Raw genomic sequence first — 20,808 nt, 5'->3', positions numbered from 1 at the left:
AATGCTTAGAAACTTTTTTTCCTACTAAAAAAAAAAGCTTGTAGTTCAGATTCACAGAGAAAAACATTATTACATGAGATTTCTGCTCCTCTACAGTGTCCAAGAATGTATACCAGAAAATACAGAAGGGTTCAACACTTCAAGTGGAAGGAGTCTTGTTTTCTGGTTTGAAAAGGAATATTGCAGCTTTAAGGGAATATTTTTCTAAGTTAACAATCTTAAAGGCTAGGAGGTCATTCAGCTAATACAAATCAGCTGTGCTAGCCCAACAAAAAGTCTATGTGCTCTGCAGCTTGTTTTTATTATCCTTTCACCCTCTTTATGAGGTCCAATTTTTTATAAACAGAATTTTTAAGAATGACCTAATCTCTAGTTGTTTGTGTGCATTAAATCATTTTGCTAGTCATGTACACAACAGGACGAGTGGACGTCTCGGGCGAGACCCGAGTCCATCTCTAGCTCCTTGCGGGGTGAGGGTGGACTTTGTCAGAGATTCAACATTTGGTCAAGTCAGTAAACAGTATATACTGTGACAGGAAGAGAGTGTTGCCTATTAACAAAGACCCCATGTGTGGTAAAGAGCTCTTTCAGTTCATGAATGAAAACAAGAAGTTACATCATTAATAAATTTGGATCAGAGGTAAGTTACGGCCTTATGCCAAGCTCCATGGTATAAATTAGACAACAGAATGGTCAGACTCTGGCAAGTTACCTTTGAGCTGGAATCAGCTGAGAGAGACTTTATTCACCAAAAACAGTCTTGGAAGTGAACAAACTCTTTTTTCAGGACTTAGGGCGAACTTCCAAGGACCAAAGCCATGTGAGGGCAGTTATTGAAAATTTTTGACATTCCAACCACAAATGAGCCAATAAATACTTTCTCCACATGTGCTTCAAAAAGAAATTGGAGTGGGGTAGAAAGGAACTAAATTATGCTACCTTCTTTTTGCAGCCAAAACATCTATACTTACAATGGCCACCTTCAAATTTTCAGCATCCTGGCAAAGTGCCATTCCCTCATGGTTTTGCTTACTGTGATGTCTTCCCAAAAAATGTACCTAAATCGCTATTACTTCCACACATTTTGTAGTAAACTAAAAACAGGCCCTTAACAAAAGCCTTGTGACTTTACAAAAGATAGAGTGTTCATTAAATGGGGGAAAGAATAAATAAAACTTAGTCTTAATCTAAACAATACCATTTTCAACCTTTTCAAGGATACTAATTTGTAGACTTTAGCAAATAAGTGCAGAATCCTTTGAATTAAATGGCAAGGGAGAGGATTCAAAGGTTGGAGCAGGGGTACAGACGATGAAGAAAACTAGCTCTTGCCTAATGACATGCTCGTAAGCTTGCCTTACCTTTCGGTCCCTTTCTCCTGAGTGACATGGTATTGCAGGGGTGTTAGCCGCTTCCTCAGTTCCTGCTGGGAAAAGACCACCTTACAGTTCTTTTTATCCCTACATGACCCTGGAAAAAGAGAGGATATGGGAGAAGGAGGACTTTTAGCTTCAATCCTAAATAATTGCTTTGGCTGACCGCCACAACACAGCTTCTGCTGTCACTTGTCAATGACCAGAGCAGTCCCTAACACACTCGACAAACTTACCTGAACTGCAGTTACTTCTCTCAATTTAGAAAGAAAGGTACTCAAGATTCAAGAGATTCCACTGGTGCACTAATGATGTGCTACAGCCAAAGCTGCTAGCACGAGACAGTAAAAACCCATTGAACATTCACAAAATGGGAATACATCCTTTATGTCTTCCAACACCTTGAATTTTTTTTACAAACAAATTCAAAAAGCATAACTATTTATAAGCATTTCTGCTGTATGTATAAGATGATGGGCATATTATGTTAAACAGTAACTCTCCATTCAATTAGTAGAAGAGCTTGAAACCGTCCTCCTTCAATTTCCATCCTGGGTGATTTAAATACTATCCTAGTTATTTACGGAACCTGAGAGATGCATTTTTCCACAACTAGGAATTGCGATTCTTTGTGATTCTGTTGGGGCTTCCCCAGTGGCTCAGCTGGTAAAGAATCTGCTGGAATGCAGGAGACAGAGGAGACGGGAGTTCGATCCCTGAGTTGGGAATATCCCCTGGAGAAGGGAAGGGCTACCCACTCCAGTATTCTTCCTGAAAAATTCCATGAACAGAGAAGCTTGGAGGGCTACAGTCCATAGGGTTGCAGAGTCGGAAAAACTGAAGCAAATGAGCACAGCACAGTCGTTCTGTCAGAGGCCTCACCGGGTTCTGAAGAGTCCTTTAAAATAAATATCTCTTGCAAGACTGTATCTTACCGTGTTTAAATGGGCAAGAAACTTGTAACAGACTCCAGAAGAAGGCATGTATACTAATATAGTTTCAAGAAGTTCCAAAAAAAGAGTGAGAAAAATAAGGAAGGTGGGAAAGACAAAGAAAAGAAAATTGGATTTTATTTACGGACCTATATTTTCCTTTTGTAAAGTATACCTAGGAAGACTTCACTGATTAAATGCATTTCAATGGTAAAATAATTTTAATGTGATTCTAATAACAATGTTAGCTTTTATTTCAACTTATATAGTCTGCAGTAAAATGTCCAGACAACACCTGCTTATATGTGTTATTCTGTCTTACCTGAACAAATGACTGAAGAGAAATACAGTCAGTCCTCTGTATCCGTGGGTTTCACAACTACAAACTCAACCAAACACGATGGAAAATATTCACCAGCCCCCTAAAATTCCAGAAAGTTCCAAAATGCAAACCTTGAGTTTGCCATGCTAAAGCAACTATTAATACAGCATTTACATTGTATTAGGTATTATTACAAGCAATCTAAAGATGATTTAAAGTATAAAGGAAGATGTGCATAGGTTATATGTAAATACTATGCCAATTTACATAAGGAACCTGAGAATCCTCAGATTTTGGTAACTGCAATCCCCCATGAATACTGAGGGATACCTTTAACTACAGACATGGCAACCCTTACTCAACGCAGTAAAGTTGCTTTTCTTTGCTTTTGCATCACAGGGTGAAAGAGGCATGCAGATGGCCCTACGTGCAAAAAATTTCTTACCATGTTTTGAAGTTACTAAGAGAAAGCTTGCTTAAGTTTCCAGAATAGTAAAAACTTCTTTGGAAACCTAAAAAAATATGATTGAGGAGTAAAAATGCTTCCTACTCCTTTTACTTTAAGGCACCTAGTGTCATAGTATATGAGATCACTGGAATTATAACAAGAGACAATTAACTAACCACTGACCCTGACTCCTCAGAAGAAGGATATCAGCTTCCAGAATCAGGGCCACCAGGACAGAGTGACTGATTCTCTATGAGAAAATATGGAGGCAGGAAAAGAGCAAACCAGAGGCAAACGGAAAAGCACACCTCGGAGCAGGCCTGTGGGTTGTCAAACAGCACCTCTTCCGACCTTCCACAGAGCATGGTTGGTGCTGCTCTGGCCTGAAAAGAGCCATAGGAATGAATAGCCGCCATGTCACTCACCTCACTGGACCCCCTATTACACCAGGCTTTATCCAAATACCTACTACTTACACTTTTTATATCTTCTAAGAGACAGACAGAAATGTTTCCTGAGAAATGTCTGTCCGATCAGAACAAGCCTCTCCACAGCTTGAAAGCAGAACTGGCTGTGAGAGGTGTCTCCACTCAATTCGCTACAGACATCTTAAAAGGTGTTTTTTGTTTCTGTTTCTTTATATGTTGGAAGGGTTGTATCTTTGTTGATTTCGTCCAGAAAAATTCATTAATTGCAAACCTAATATGACAAAAATATCTTGGTTAAAATTATTCTTTGCAGTGGCACAGATAATTAAACTCTGTACAGTTAAACAATTCTGAAACAATTCTGTCCAAAATATTTTTGTTAATATATGTTCATTCATACAAAAAGACCAATTGTGTTCCCAAAGTTGAGAGAACTAAGCTACCCATCTGTATGTCATTTAGTACAAGAGAAGCAACTGCAGGTTTAAATTACATGGTATTGGATTGCAATTTCCTAACATTGGATGCTTTTCTGCTTTTTTACCTTGAGTCATTTACTAAGGAGTGTTCATAAAAAGTAGCTTAAAGCACAGATGCTTGCAAATCGTTTAGGCAAAGATGTTTCTCTCTTTTTCATTCTCCTTCTCTCCAAAAATCTCTCTTTTCTGAAGAAAAAGAATAAAACTGTTGGTCAGTATTGACGAACCATGTCAAGTATTTGTACAAGGAGAGAAGGTAAAATTGAAAACATCTGATTGAAGTAAATAATACAAACATAAAAGCTTTGCTGGTGAATGAAGGGTATTGAAAAGACTTTATTTCATAGATTAGAAATTACTTTTGATCTAAACATTCTTAAAAGCAGATTGTTTTCCACTATGAACCATCTCATTAGTCGTGCTACAGAGACCTCATTTTAATGGCAAGCTTTGAAAGCGTGCTGCTGTACTCTTTTGTTAGGCTCCGTCTTATTTTGAGGGGTGGGGGGCGGGGGTAAAGATTTCATTCCAGCTTTCTTTGTTTGTCTTTCAAGAACCACTAAAGCAGTATTCACACAAATTTTGTAGGAATGTGCCCTATGTCATAGCCTACAAATTATTTGGTTTTGGTGCACTTAAAGGTCATCTTCCAAATTAACAAAATTTTCCTACATCCTGGCTTTTCAACCTTAAATATAAATATTGTTTCCTAACTGTAAGTGAGGTTTGTTCTTTAAGAAATGCTAGTGTTTATTTAAAGTTGTCAAACTTGGTACATTTTTATTCTTTGGTCATACTATGTTCTCAAAATAATTAGGCTTTTAAAGTGTGCCTAATAGCAAAAGGAAGTGTGTGTGGACTAGAAACAACTATTGTGATTTAATACGAAACAATGAGAAGTTAGTCAAATTTTAATAAATTTCTTGCCACATAGTTTAATAATAATATGCTTTCCTGGACAGTTGAAAGCTATACTCTTACATTAGCCCTCCTCGCATCATAACCAAAACCTGGCATATATAAACACAGAAAGGCTTCACTTTTGTCTCTAATTTTCCTTCTCCCTATCAGACTCACTTTTCTAAAGTCATGTGGTGCCACTGTTAATTTCGAAGAAATCATTTCATTTTGAAATTCTAGAATAATTCATTGGATGGTTTCCCTTTACTATCTTCACTTAGGTACTGTAATTTTCTTATTACACAGGGTAATTTAACATTAGCATTATATGACATCTGTTCAATGACCCCTAAATTGACTTAGAAGTATGTTAGGAAAAGATTTTTCTCTTTATTTAAATGCTTAATAGAGTACTTTGAAGCCACGAGTGTGTGTATCTATATACAAGCAACACAAAGCATACCTGCCAGGGCGATATTGCTACCTTGGTATTTGATCAAAATGTCATTCCTTACGGAGGAAGTTTGGTATATATCAGATCCACCTTGAACCCAATCCAAGGGCATTTATTTGCTAAAATATGCCCAAAGTCTCTTTTTATATCAAAGCTTGTTCCATATGGTTGCCTTGAATCCAGTATTGACTTGAATCAGAGTTCACTTCCTGCCTCTGCTTCCTCGTCATGGGACCTTAGACAAATGGGTCTCTCTCTACGTACTACTACCCTCAGAAGTCTGCTATGAGAATCACAACAACTAGCAGTTAACAAACACTGTCTAAACAAATACAGTATTAAATTATCATTTTGATTACAGTGAATTCTGAAGTTAAAACTGTACTTTAGAAGATAACCAGATCAGGCATTTCAGTGTGCTAAAATATTTTATTGATAATTATTTTTCTAAAACGATTCTCTTGAGATAGTATTTTCCTCACAAGTTCTCTTTTAAAATGATTCGAACAAGAATTGGAAGAAGAAAAGAAAATTAAAATTTGAGTAACTACTCTGTGCCAGTCATATTTCCAGGCACTTTCTCATAACTACATTTAATCCTCTCAATAATGCTAGGAGGTAGATGTCAAGTCCATTTTACAGATACAGAAACTGAGGCTCAGAGAGGTTATAACATAACTTACTAAGGACAAACAGCAAAAAGATATACTGACTCAAATCTCAGGCTGTCAGAGTACAAAACCCATGGAAAAATTAAGCTACAAATTTCTTCTTTCTTCCTAAATTATATGATAACTTTCAACTTGAAAACTATCACTAACAACTAAAAATAACGAGAGGAAAGTAATGATCCCTGTAATACATCCAGAAAGTAAAAACATTTACCTATTAGCCAATGTCTGTTTTACCTGGGTTCACTCCTTCAGCAGAGGGTCAGTGACAAGGTTCAAATGGGATTCTCACAATGTCTATAAAATGTTGAAAGGCTTTTAAAATTCTTGTTAAGAAGTAAATCAAATCTGTAACCTAAATCTTAGGGCACTTTTAAGACATAAATCTTATATTTCAGTGTGAAAAATCAAAACAAAACAAAATCTAAAGATTCTATAATTTTAATTTTGGTCCTAGGATCAGAAAAAAATAAAACTATTATTTTCCCAATATAGTAAGTGAATTAGAGATGATAAGACTATCTTATTTTCCTTTGAGAAAAGCTTATGTTGAAATATCTTGCCACTGTATTTAAAAATGGTATATTTCAATATTCACTATAAATTATAATTTTTAGTCGGTTATTAGTCTGTCATTTTGGAAAGTTCAAGAAACTTTTATTCCAGATGTAGTAGTGTTAGGAATTTCTAAATAAGTGTGCATTTATAAAAGCCAAGTCTAGCCCATTTTTACAATAGAATATAAAATTATACACCATGAACCACTTTTCCTTGTGTTTTGTTTTGCATTCTAGTAATTTAATAAAGGTTTTTTAAAAAATGCATAACACAAGAAAGAAAAGCTCCATGCTTGTAAAAGCATGCTCAATTCTTTTGATTTTTTTTCTTTCAGCATGGACCTATAAAGGAAAAACGTTCCTGAGAAGAACATACCATCTAAAACATCATGACACTGGCTTCAGATCTGGGGTTTCCATGAAACCAGGGCTGCAGGGCTTACTTTGAGGACCACCGATACGACGTTTTTCTTACTGGTTTTTTAAGTCATCAAAATTGTTAAGCGTTTACAGAGTACTCGGCTAAGTAAAATACTTATTCATTCAACAATTACTTACTGAGCACCTACTCATGTGCACTCAGTCATATCTGACTCTTTGCCACTCTGTGGACTGTAGCTCGCCAGATACCTCTGTCCATGGGATTCTCTAGGCAACAATATTGGAGTGGGTTGCCATTTCCTTCTCCAAGGGATCTTCCTGACTTAGGGATCGACACTTGGCAGGTAGATTCTTTACCACTGCCCTACCTGGGAAGCCCTGCTGCTGCTGCTGCTGCTGCTGCTGCTGCTGCTAAGTTGCTTCAGTAGTGTCTGACTTTGTGCAACCCCATAGACGGCAGCCCACCAGGCTCCCCCGTCCCTGGGATTCTCCAGTCAAGAACACTGGAGTGGGTTGCCATTTCCTTCTCCAGGGAAGCCCTGAGCACCTACTATATTCTGGCATTATTCTAGGCACTTAAGATATATCTGTGAGCAAAATCAAGATCCTTTCATGGAGCTGCCATCCCAGCAGGGGTAGAAAACAGATAAAATACAATGAAAATAAATAAGAAAATTATATAGCCTCTCAGAAGGTGATAAGTATACAGGATGGGGAACAAAAGGTAAAACTGAGCAGAGCAAAGAAGACTGGGAGTGCTAGAAGTAAGAGCTATAACCTTAAATAGAATGGTCAAGGTAAGCCTCACAGAGGTAACATTTGAGCCCAGCCCTGAAGGAGGAGAAGTTGTCTGTGCTACTATCTGAAGGAAGAGCTTCCTGAACACCTGGGGAAAACAGCCAATGTGAGAGACTGTTGTTGTTGTTCACTCAGTCATGTCCAGCTCTTTGTGACTCCATGGACTGGAGCATGCCAGGCCTCCCTGTCCCTCACTATCTGTAAGATATGTAAGAGATGAATACACTAAAAAGTTCTAGTCCAGTGGTAGAGATGGAGACAAGTAACTACAAAGCAAATACTAAAACTTGAATATGAATAGTGTAGATAGTTCAGTCGCTCAGTCGTGTCCAACTCTTTGTGACCCCATGTACTGCAGCATGCCAGGCTTCCCTGTCTATCACTAACTCCCAGAGTTTACTCAAACTCATGTCCATTGAGCCGGTGATGTCATCCAACCACCTCACCCTCTGTCATCCCCTTCTCCTCCCGCCTTCAATCTTTCCCAGCATCAGGGTCTTTTCAAATGAGATATTTCTTCGCATCAGGTGGCCAAAATGTAGATAAGCAACAACAACAAAAAGAATATACTTTTTATCTGGAAATTTACAATTGCAATATTTTAGAACAGATGTTGTCTGACATGACCTTTCTTTCTTCCTTTTAGCGAAGTGAAATCCTTTTAGCCAAACGCTATACTCAAAATAGCTCTCAGAGAGTATTTGGTTGAACGCTGAGCACAGAATCAAGAGTGCAGTCTCTGCTAGTTTGCTCTGTGTATTTAATGTCATCCCTTTCAGACTATCGATCATCACTCCCAACCTGGAGTCATGTGCAAGATACTCAGTAGATGTTCTTTGGTGATGAATTTTTGACAGGCCTAGAGAACAAAATCCTTTGGCCAAACATTTACCCCTAGGAAACATTTCAATAAATCTCCCCTTCAAAGTAATCTTATAGGTGGTAGCAGGAAACATCTATAACTAAAGAAAGTATAAAATTAGTACCTTGACTTAGTTTTCATTTTTTTAAAACATCCTTAATTTTTACACTCAGGTTCAGTTTAATTTTGTCAGTCTGCCACATCCTAAATATAACACAAAGAAAACCAAAAAACCCTCTAGGTCACAGGAATCACAAGGTAAAGAGCTTTTTCTTTTCTATACGTGAGAAAAGGCATATCTTTATTTCTCATAGTAATAATCGCATTTCATGCCTTCTTGCTGTTTTTCTATTATACTTCACATAAGACAGTTCTACAGATCAGTTTCAGCTCTGTTCTACTGACGCGTGCACAGAGTTCTAATTAACATCAATGGACATTATAAGCATGCCAAGGCAACACAGCATTTTAAACTTCTTGAATTAAACAAGACCATATGTTTTAGTGGTGCATAGTTGAATGATAAAATTGGTCTTCTGGTTTCTATACTGAAGGTTTGAATAGATAAACTAAGAAAATATTTTCAAGGAAGTTTTCCTTCCAAGTCTACATATCCCTATAAATTCATCCCTACTCTGATCTTTCATCTGAATATCCTCAGTACTAGTGTATTTACTCTGCAGGGTACTATTTACATGAGCTAATATAATATTTTGCAATTATTCTCAAATATCTTCAGTTGTTTCTGCTTTATTTTCCCAGATTATAAATTCTTTGAACACATAAACTGTTGAGCCTAATATTAATTCATACTTTCTGAAACTATTTATTAAACATCTACAGTGAAGTAAGAACTGTGATGAGCACTGGAAAATTAAAAATGAGTAAGTCAAGGTTACTGCCCCTAGGGGAACACATATTGTAGCAGTAAAGATAAGAAAAACAATCAATACAATGTGCAGTCTTATAGGAAAAATACATGTAAAGTTTTGTGTCAAGAGAGTTAACAAAGAAGACATTAATACTGTTAAACTTTGCCCACCAACATTGACTATGTCCGATTATAACTGGGATATAGAAAATTCACATTATTTGTAGAAACAGCATCTACAGGGTCAGCGGACCAAAGGAGATTCAAATAGGGAAGAGAATGCTATGTAAACAAGCTGATAGATGTAGTGTGATCAAATACACACAATGTCAAGATGGTAATCAGAGTCTTTCATGTCAGTGGGATTAGCTAATTTAACAAAGTAAAATAGCCAGAATAAAATGTATATTCTGATCTGGAAGAGGAAAAATTGGGCAGCAGAGAAATAAGGCAGTTTTAAAATTAAAAGGGAAATATGTCAATGTTTTCTCACTGCAAGTCAATAGGAGTAAATGTACCTCCCACAACATCGAAAGTCTATTAACATGATTTCAAATTCTAGCCTTTAATAGTAAATAATCTGTAAGACTGCATGATTTTCCTGAGAGGAGACAATGGAGAGCTTTACTACTACATTTATCCGATGATAAATTAACCTGAATGAACTCTGTAAAACACAAACCACATTTTACATTTCTATCCTTTATTTTCAGGTTACAAAGTTTTAATTGTTGAATTCATGTGTAGTAATCATTTTATCACTGTTCTCTAAGTGTATTAAAACGAACTAAAGAGTACTTATCAATTCTTCCAAATGTAATGCCAATACCAAGAGCAATGACTTTTGTATTAATGTGGACCGTGAAGACTAGAGTTCAGGGAAATATTTCAAACATGTGTTGATCCAGAAAGCACTTTCTTACTTGCAAAGTATCTGAGTAAAAAGAGAATTTTGAAAGGCACGGCCATCCTCAAGTGACAATAGTGGAAGAGAAAGTTACTTAACTTCAAGTCTAACTGATTGCAAGTGAAACGTCTGACAAAGTTAGCGTTCCCTGGTTTTAATATTTGTTTCCAGTATGGGTCTTCAGTAGAACATCATAGCTGGTATAGAAAAAAAAATTAAAAACAGACAGGCTCATTTCCATTCTACATTTCACATGCAATCAAAAAGACTTGCAAAAAATCGTTTTCTCTCCCATCCTCCCTCATCATCTTGGGAGCACAGATTGAGAGGGGAAGATGAGAGTAACCAGCCACAAAAAGGATGGAGAGGAGCCCTCTCTTAGACTACCATGCAGAATTTTATTTCCATATAACATCAAGTATACTTTTTTTACAAAGAAACTAAAATCTACATTGTCTAAGAGCTCAGCTTTGTAAACGTCTAAAATTACATTATCGCCCAAATCAAATTTAAAATCTAGATTAATTAAGTTCAATGGACAGATAAGTCTGCAATTGTCACTCGATGAACAGCTAAATCTGAGTCTAGCTCTACATGTATACAGTCCAGAAAAATCTAAGAGATTCTGGAGAAAAAAAAGAGTCAAAAAATTTACAGTTTTCTTCATCAGCCAGATAACTAAAGTAAAGGCATAAGACTTCTTCTGAATTATTCAATATCTCCTTAAGGAACAGGGGGATAATTTCAATAATCTTTGCATCCCCAGAACCTTACACTGTGCCCAGAGAAGAGTAAGTACTAAATAAGTACATGTTGTATTTAAATATTTATTCAACTTTCCATTTTAATTATTGCTATTTAAATTTCCTTCCTAAAGATGTTTTCTAAATGACAGCTCTGGCTGTTTCTTAGAACTTAGTTTAAAATCTGAAATAATATTTGCTCAATAAACCAATGAAATTTTTTAAAAAATAAATAATGGACTAAATTTTTTCTTAATTACTACTCTGAATCTCTTATTACCTCTGTAGAGTTCCACTCTCAAGTCTTTTATTATGACTAATATTCCATTAATTCTCTGGATTTAAGACTCTGAGATTACTTAATCCAGCATTCCGCAAAACATACCATGTGAAACACTGGCTCTGGAAAAAAAAAAAATGCTTACAGGTAGTTCCTGTTGTGGGGTGAGAGAAGTTTCCACAGTCAAACCAGATTAGGAAAATCTAGGTTACATGGGCTTTAAAGAAGAGTTCGTCCAGACTTTCTTATGCCAACGTCCATTATTGAATATGTGGTATTTTGACACACCACTATTTTACGCTCCACTAGAAAGGTAGAAAAGAGTTGTCAATCAAACCAGAGCAATACTTCCTTATTGAAATGATCTGCATGCTGCATCCTCATTACCAAGATGGTGAAATGTGAAAACAGGTCATCTTAGATGTGGCAGCATGCAGTTTCTCCATATGATGATGGAATCAGTTATATAGGCTATTAGTAGAACAAGTGTTCATAATTCAGGAATTTATAAACTTCTAGTCCAAAGCCCTCATGAGGAAGAAAACTAAGGCCCAAAGATGTTGCATGACCTGGTCACACACCTGGCTAATGAGAGCAAGCTCCTGTCTGCAGCTTTCCTCCTCTAATTTATTCATTCATTATATTCCTCTCTTGAACCAGAGCTCTGTTGTACACATGCCCATCTCTCACTAACCGATGTGCCCACAGTCTGTTCCCACTCTCCATGCCGCCACCCTCTCCTCGTACAATCTCCTGCTAATTATAACTCCATCTGCTGCATTCCTTCAATATCCCCCAAAAGAACTGCCACTGCTTCAAATCCTAATCTAAGAAGTTCGTCAGCCATTCTGGGCAGAAAGATGCACAATGCTTTTCTTATTTCTTCTACTCTTTCCTTCAGTAGTAAAGCAAAGGAGGAAATGTTTATATATAATCATAAAAACATGAAATATATAACTCCCTTTATTCTATAGATAACAAAATTTGGGCCCAAAGTAGCCATCTTTCCAAGAATGTATATTCCTTAAAAACAGAGCTCACATTACTTACTATATGGCATTATTTTGATACATAAGATGATGTTACTTATTCATCACCATTCATTCATTCAACAAATATTTACTGAGTACCTATTCAATTAGTGACAGATGACTGAAGTCTAGTTGCTAAGATGCCATAGTGAACTAAACACACAAAAAAATCTCTACCTTGCCAGAGCTTACTATGCAGGAACTATGGGTTTTCCTGTAATAGAAATAGATTTTGATGATCAAACCTATCAACTTTCCCAGACTTATTTGATGTCCCACCCCTGCCTTTTTATATTTTTCCAGTTTATTCTCCCTTATGGCCAGGGATTAAAGTTGCACAGAATGAATTTCTGGGAAATGTCAAGTAATGTTAACACTTGAAGGTAATATCTAATTGTGAACAATTTGACAAGAATGTATTTCGTTCTAAGTTTACAGATGAGGAATAGGAATAAAAGGTACAAAACAGATTCTGGGGCCAGAAGGCAAGTTGGTGGTAAAAACAAACTAGTAAATGCAGATAGGGCTTCCCTGGTGGCTCAGCTGGTAAATGCAGATTATGCCTCCAAACTCATTCTTCATCAATACCAAAAACAGGATAGCAAACTCAGAAACTTGCTGTGATGTTATCTAAAATTTGCATAAGAAATATTGATCAAAATGGAATATACTATGAACAGCTGTGCCATTCTGTGAGCCACTATGCATTTCTGTAACAAAACTAAATCTTAAAAACTATAGCTATAAAATTTGGGGTTTTATTTGCTTGCTTAAAATTTAAGTAATCTAGCAAGTTAGATTAGCAGTACATTCTTAATTTGCAATTATGTGGTTGACTACAATAAACATATCTACTGTTGAAGGAAATGCTTACCATAGTAGTAACCAAGTAAATTTAAATTCTATAAATGCATATCTCTTAAAAGTCACCTAAATAACTGATATCTTTGTCATTTCATGGTAATTTTTATAACATGCATTCTAAAGTGACTAATACAATTGCAAATATACTAAATGTAAAAGAGAGAGAAAAACCAAGAGAATTAAAATAAACGGGGATTTTAAATTTTCAAAGGGTTGATTTCAAATGCAAAGGCACAAAAATTGAGATAATTTGCCACTGCATCTCAATAAAATCTATTCAAAGCATTTTAAGTTAAAATATATCTAGCAGAAGCAGCCATTAGAGATTCAATCTCTAAATAAAATGTTTAGGATGAAGCTATAAACTAGAAAAGACTGACGATGAAAATTCATCAAGTATCTAGCCATGTATTAGTAACTCCTTGTGAACTGTCATTCACATCCCATTCTTCATTAAACACGTATTTGCTGAAAGCAAAAGATGGCTTGTTTTAATAAATCTTTCTATGACCTGTTAGGTAAATTTTTGTGAACATGTTTAGATAAACATCTAATAATTCTACCTATATGATTCCCAAAAGTCTGTGCTGTCTCAATAAACTAGTAAAATTATCATTTGTTTTCAGAACTTAAAATATTTCATATTCAGTGGTCATTGTTAAACAATTTCTCAAAATTAAAACTCTTTTTTACTCTTTTTTATGGATTTTGTTACATATTTTATAATTATTAATGTAGGTGAATAATTTATTCTATATTTTAAAAAAATTAACAAATTCCACATTTAACAAACCATATGCCCAACACCTTATTCATACATATGCATTTATTGTTCTATAGCAATTTAGCCTCATGCACAAACGATTTTTAAAACTCATCTAGTAATTAGATGCTGTACAGCAATTTTTCAACATTAACTAATACTTTATTATATCACGGAGTTATTAAAACACTTTGTTTTAGTAAAGAATATAGCTGTATTCGAGTACTCATCAACATTTTAAATATAATTTTTCTTAGCTTCCAAAAATATTTTCATTCATGCAAGAAAGGACTCATGCTTAACAGTCAACATGTTAAATTAATAACATTTTCAAGATTCTATAAAAATTCAAAACATAGCAAAACAAAATGTGAAATTTTCTTTAATTCTTGGGTGGTCTGCTGAAGAAAATTTAGCTATATATAAAACCATAAATTACTGTTAAATCAGCTATTTGGATACAAGATAAGTTAATTTATGAAAACGTGTTTTAGTTTATAGAAAGTCTACACATGAAAGACAATTTCGATGAGATGTCCAAGCACAAGGGAGTTGGAAGCCTGTTGAAAATGGAAAAAGGTTTTGCACTCTACAAATATTGTTTGAACATAATATAAGCAGAAAAAATTTGTGGTTTGTAAATCCATGTGTTCTTAACTGAATATTTTTGACATACTTTTGTTTAAGTTTTCACAATGCACCTATGTGCTAATGATATCAATAGCCTTTCAAGCTGTGAAAGAATGTAAGCCTAGTGCCATCTACTGGGAAGAGTGGATGCCATTCAATCAATTAATTGCAAATTTTGTGAATTAAGGGAGCTGAAATCTGAATGTCTTTTTTTTTTTTTAAGAACTCTTTGTTCCTTTAAAAAAAAAAAATAGCCCTCCACAAGGCACTTTCAATTTAATCGAATTAAATTAGGTAAGATGAACATGTAAGAATGTGAAGCCAGAGAATAGAGAGCATTAAACTGAACTCGTGGGAGAAAATTTCATTGGTGACATCAATACAGAAATTAGAAATAATGCGTTCTGATTAGAGTTTTTGTATTGGTTTCAAGTGTATCTTTTAGAAGACAGGTTCTGAATCTGTGGTCAAAGAGCCCTCAATTACAAGTATCAGAGTATCCAATAAAAAAAAATCTTGAAACTATATGAAAACTTGCATAGGTGCACATATGTTTCTTCTAGGTGAACATATGTTTCTTTTCTTCTGGAGAAGAAAAGTCATAACTTTAATTTAAAAAAAAAAATTTTTAGATTAAACATGGTTCACGTTTTCAAGATCCAAAATGGTTAAAAAATAAAAATAATACAGAAAGCCAATCTATTCGGTAGGTGAGTAGCACACCACTGAGTTCAATTATTTCTTTACAGTAAATACAAAGATAACATCAGATGCTATTAATGAAATATTGCCAGCTCAGACTTGAATAATAGTACTTTTTACTTATGGACATTGCTTTGGTGCATATATGTAGTACTTTCTCTTTACAAATGCAGAACTTAAAGCCCAACAGACAATATTAATTTGTTCCACAGAAAAGCGACCAAAAGAACCAGAGTTCTTACTTCTCATGGTAAGTATTTGCTGTTGTTTATTTGCAAACTCGTGTCCGACACTTTTGCAACCCCATGGACTGTAGGTTATAATATGTACTTATTATATTATGGGTTATAATATGTACTTATTCATAATATGTATAATTTGTACTTATCATATGTACTTATTCCCTTCCTCAAACAGTTTATCACCAAAACTCAAATTGCTGGAGAGAAAAAGTAAAAGAAATTTTGGATAATATACTTTGAATCTGTGTTACCATTTTTTATTGTCATTTGTTTGGCTACAATGTGATTTATACCTAAGAAATCTACCTATTGTATTAACGCATACAGTGAGAAAAGAGAAATTGGTTTTTTTATAATATTTTCAAAAGGCACTCAAACTATGAACTTTAATTTAACCTTCCCATTAGATTTATTTGAGGCCAAAATAGTCTCAGATAAATTTGTCCTCTCTGTTATAGCTATCACTTCACCTACATGTAAACTTTCCAAATGTTTATTCATTCATTTAACAAATATTTATTAAGTGCCAGGCACTGTGCTAAGCTCTGGAGCCACAGGCCCCTGATTCTTGGAGAGCCCTACTTAACCAAATGATAGTCCTACTTACAAACACCATTTGCAAAGTATCTGTCTTTAAGACTTCTAATTTCTACATTAGAATATTATGACATAACACCTTTACAAACTGCCATGTGGCTGTTCAATTCATGGACTGTTAAACACGCCAGTAAAGTCTATAAGAGTAACAACCACATATTACATGTATGATGTTGGAGAAAAGCATAATTTATCACTGCAATTAGTACTACTTAGACAAATACTCTCATTTGGCTGAAAACTACCATGATATCTAGTCTAAGTTACAATTTGACTTAATTTTTATCAAGCACTGAAACTATATGTAAAACTGTGCTTCCTAACCCTTGCTAAGATAACCCCTTCCATCCTGATTTAGAGGCAAGGAATTCTTATGTTCAAACATGGAAAATATTTCTGTCTTCCCACCACAACCAAGCAGATTTTTCTGTAAATTCCCAGCCATTAATTAGTACCGACTCTTAAGATCTGATTAACCCAAAGCCAAGTAAAAACAATGACAGTTCATCAAATCACAGAATTTCAAAACTGAAAAGATTTTCTAATTTAAATTTCTCATTTTAAAAATAAAGACTAAGATCTGAAGAGGTTTACTGGTATGTTCAAGGTCACACAAGTTAATGATAGAGCTGTGGTTAGTTCTCTGACTCCTATTCCAGTGCTCTTTTTCAATACATAAAAGAAACTGTTATAGGAAATTAAGAAGAGCTCTGAGAGAAAAAAAAATTACCTTTAATTACAAACATGAGCAAACCATAACTCAGATGCACTTAATAAGCTCTAAATTGAAATTATGCCTATTTAAAAATAAGAAGAAAAGGAAGTCAAAGCTGAAAAATGATAGATCAGCCTTCTGGGATATGGCCTTCATACAGGTCAATCCAGTTATAATCAACTTTAAGAGCCTGCTCCAATTATTTTTCAGTTCTGGAATTATTTCGTATTGAATAATACCTAAAATTAGTAGGGTACTGGCTAGGGAGCAGAAGTCTTTTTGATTTACAGAGATTTTTATTGTAATGGGTTTTGACCAGGGAACAGTAAATTAAAGCAAGACGTCAAACTTTTACCTTAATTTCCTATATCTCCAAATTTGGCCTCTTCCCTCTCTACTTGAATAAAGTAATGAAGGCTAGAATTCCCATTTCAATTTCATTTTCCTTTTTCAAAATTTAAATTGTTTGTTTCACATTATTGTTGAACTTAGCAGTGTCTTCAACATATCTACTTTTCTAAGAGTAAAATTCTGTGAATTTGAGCAGACTCTGCGAGATAGTGAAGGACAGGGAAGGCTGGCATGCTGCCGTCCATGGGGTCGCAAAGAGTCGGACATGACTGAACAACAACAAGAGTAAAATTCTGTTAGAGAAATGGACGGTAACAAAGATTTTGCTGACACTGAAGTTATAAAATACGTGCGCACTGGAAATTTCATAACACTTTAAAAAGTACAAGGTCCTTGAATGGCTGAGCAATTATGGAATACCACTCTACCAAATCATTTATCAAAGTAAAATAGGTTTACAAGCCCTAAGAAAAAAAGACCGAGTCCCTCTGAGCATCCTTTAGTACTAGACGGCACCCCACTCCAGTACTCTTGCCTGGAAAATCCCATGGATGGAGGAGCCTGGTAGGCTGCAGTCCATGGGGTCTCGAAGAGTCGAACACAACTGGCGACTTCACTTTCACTTTTCACTTTCATGCATTGGAGAAGGAAATGGCAACCCACTCCAGTATTCTTGCCTGGAGAATCTCAGGGATGGGGGAGCCTGGTGGGCTGTCGTCTATGGGGTTGCACAGAGTCGGACACGACTGAAGCGACGTAGCAGCAGCAGCAGCAGCAAGAATAAAAGAAATGTGTTGTATGTTTACAGTACTTGAATTCTGGTTCAGTGGGATGTATGAGTAAAATAAAGAGATCAAAACAACAAACATCTGAATAAACATGGTTATTTCTCAAATATAAAGTGCATTTGTGGCTCCGATCAAAGTAAAAAGAGTTAAGTGCAATATGGGATGTATTGAAATATTTTTTAAAGTCTATTTTACTAGAAAAACAGAAAAAATATATATCTATATTGATACAGATGTCTACAGTGACCTAGTGAACATTATACACAATGCTTACTATATGTCAGCCACTGTTGAAAGCATTTTTCACATCCTAAGCTATTTTGTTCTCACAGCAACCCTTTCAGGTGAGTACTATTATTATTCCCATTTTACAAACAAGGAAGTCAAGGCACGCAGCCAGTTAAGTGGCAAAGCTAGAATTTAGATGTGTGGAATTCCAGAATTTGTGTGCTTAAGCATTGTGCTATAATGGTTACTTCTTAAAAATTATCATCTTTGTTGAATTTATCTTTGAATCATGTGGATATCAAAATTTAAAGACACATGTTTTGATTAAACAGTTTCATTATGAAACCTCTTAACTCTATAACTGTCATATCTCAAGTGATACCATGTTAATTAATAAGTTTCCATAAATACTTAGCCTCCTTGGTGTATGACAAACTAATGTTACAAGAACTGTGCTAGTGCTTTCCTACCTGGGGTTTTTTCCCAGTGGAAAACATGGTTACATATTAAATAACTTGCATACTCCAATTATTATGTGCATGTGTGCTCAGCTGCTCAGTTGAGTCTGACTCTTGTGACCCCCATGGACTGTAGCCCACCAGAGGTCTGTCCATGGGATTCCCCAGGCAAGAATGCTGGAGCAGGTGGCCGTTTCCTCCTCCAGGGGATCTTCCCGACCCAGGAATTATTCTATGTAGTTCATAGTCATGGAAAAGTTTCACATAGCACAGAAACTACACTGGTTGATGCTCTCCCTCCAGCTTACATACAATAAAAGAAATACAACTTGTCAGTTCTATAACTTGAATTTTTCTCTTATCCATCCCCCTTCTTTGCACACATACTGTAACAATCATTGTTAAGCTTCTCTATGCTCCATGAGTCCCTCCAGCCTCAAGCTCTTCCAACATGCTGAGTGGCAGCAGTACAGGAACATGGCAGGTTGGGAAGCAAAGGTGTCAGGAAGAGTGGTTATGGACTCCAAGCATTAAACTTTATTGACCTCTCAACACTCACAGACATAAAAGCTATTTTTTGAAATGGACAGTGTTTACTATTCAACTATAGCTTCAAGACAAAAGCCTTATCCTCATTTCTAATTAAGCTGCCATCTCAATCTTCTCTTAGAAATATCTGGAACCAGCACTGACCGTCCATCATACTAAATCAATAAATCTTATATGCAAATCAAGTCATTTTACTCTCCCTTCATCCCTTCCCTAAGATTTAAAATTTTAAAAACATCATATAGGGCACTTTACGATTTGTCTACCTTTCTTTCTTATCTCTTCTAACTTGCCCTCACCCACCCAAGCAAGCCACATTAAATAACTTGTATTTCTTTGAACATACTTTGCCTTTTCAGGTCTTCATGTATTTCCCACACTACTTCATATGTCAGAAACGTCCTTCCCCCTACTTGGACATCTGGCTAACTCTTGCTCACAGTCTGAGATTCAACTTAAGCATATCCTACATGAAGCCTTCCTTAAACTTCAGAGACTTCCCTCCCTTCCAAAAATCTCTTCCCCTAAGCAAAGAGCTAGGACCATCGTCTGCATTCCCCTAACATCCAAGGCATAAATACTTTAGTCTTATCACCATATGGTTCAATGGTCTTTACACAGTTTCAGCTCCATCTTGTGCTTGTTAAAGAAACTGGCTTGATCTTATTTATCATTGTATCCTCACTGCTTCACACAATGCCTGGCACTCATAGCTAATATTCAATGAATATTTAATGAGTTAGAATGAAATTCTCTATATAATACAGTAATAGAGAAAACTAAAAGAAAAGTAATATTGATAATAACGTTCACAGAAAATATCTGGCCATTGTGATTTTCATAACAAAATTATAATGTTAAACACAGGCAAATAGTAAAATTTTGGACTTTTATGTCTCTCTTAAATGCTTAAAATCACATTTTTAAAAAGACTGGTTGGTGGTTCTAATTTAAGAACCAGTTAATACATGCTATAGTAATTCTCTCTATTTGGTCCTTGTTAAATAGAACATCTTTTCTTTGCAAGTACAATAACTAACTTTATTACACTAAAGTTGTTCATGTTAATTTTCTTTCTTTCCTAAAGGAATGACCACATGTGGAATGAAAAGCATTTTTATTATCCTTTAACAAGATGAATGTCCTATTTTGTGTGATTCGGGGTGGTTTCTTATCAAGACTGCCAGCCTCTTATGAACATTATGATTTTCAGATGTGTAGTGTGCATTAAAAAATAAGAAGATATCATGAAATATTAGTGACAATTATATACTAAGCAAGGAAACTGGACAATGTTTCCAAGGGTTGTAAGGATTGTGGAAATGAATGTTACTCTAAGTAGAGTGGTGATTTATAACCAATTTCCGTCTTCAAATTAGGGCCCAAGTAAAAGAAAACGAAATTTAGCAAAGCATTGTGGTGTATCATTTCCTGCAGCAGAAACACCCCACCCCGGCCCAGTGCCCTCACTTAGAACAGCACAA

The 20,808-nt window shown here is 35.4% G+C and overlaps 1 protein-coding gene and 1 long non-coding RNA gene across 11 annotated transcripts in view; both read right to left on the bottom strand.

Moving 5' to 3' along the window:
• Window positions 1-20,808, bottom strand: part of MSRB3 (methionine sulfoxide reductase B3) — a 180,360-nt gene that overhangs the window by 118,179 nt on the left and 41,373 nt on the right. For all 6 annotated transcript variants that reach the window (XM_070370544.1, XM_005910352.3, XM_070370543.1 and 3 more), the window contains one exon: window positions 1,362-1,470. In XM_070370544.1, the coding sequence (XP_070226645.1) occupies window positions 1,362-1,470 (109 nt within the window). The remainder of the gene's footprint in view (window positions 1-1,361; window positions 1,471-20,808) is intronic.
• On the bottom strand, window positions 1,478-20,788 carry LOC138987912 (uncharacterized). 5 transcript variants are annotated; one of them, XR_011464200.1, is made up of 5 exons: window positions 6,222-20,788; window positions 4,048-4,168; window positions 3,259-3,774; window positions 3,073-3,139; window positions 1,478-2,727 (listed from the first exon to the last, which is right to left on the bottom strand). It is a non-coding gene; the product is annotated as an uncharacterized lncRNA (long non-coding RNA). The 5 variants fall into 5 exon arrangements; XR_011464198.1 differs by having other exon boundaries at window positions 1,478-3,139; XR_011464199.1 differs by having other exon boundaries at window positions 1,478-3,458; window positions 3,552-3,774.

The sequence above is a fragment of the Bos mutus genome, chromosome 5 (genome assembly GCF_027580195.1).
Source record: "Bos mutus isolate GX-2022 chromosome 5, NWIPB_WYAK_1.1, whole genome shotgun sequence".
Classification (NCBI taxonomy): domain Eukaryota; kingdom Metazoa; phylum Chordata; class Mammalia; order Artiodactyla; family Bovidae; genus Bos; species Bos mutus.
The sequence above is the reverse complement of the archived record's forward strand: the minus strand, read 5'-3'. Positions and strand labels throughout refer to the sequence as shown.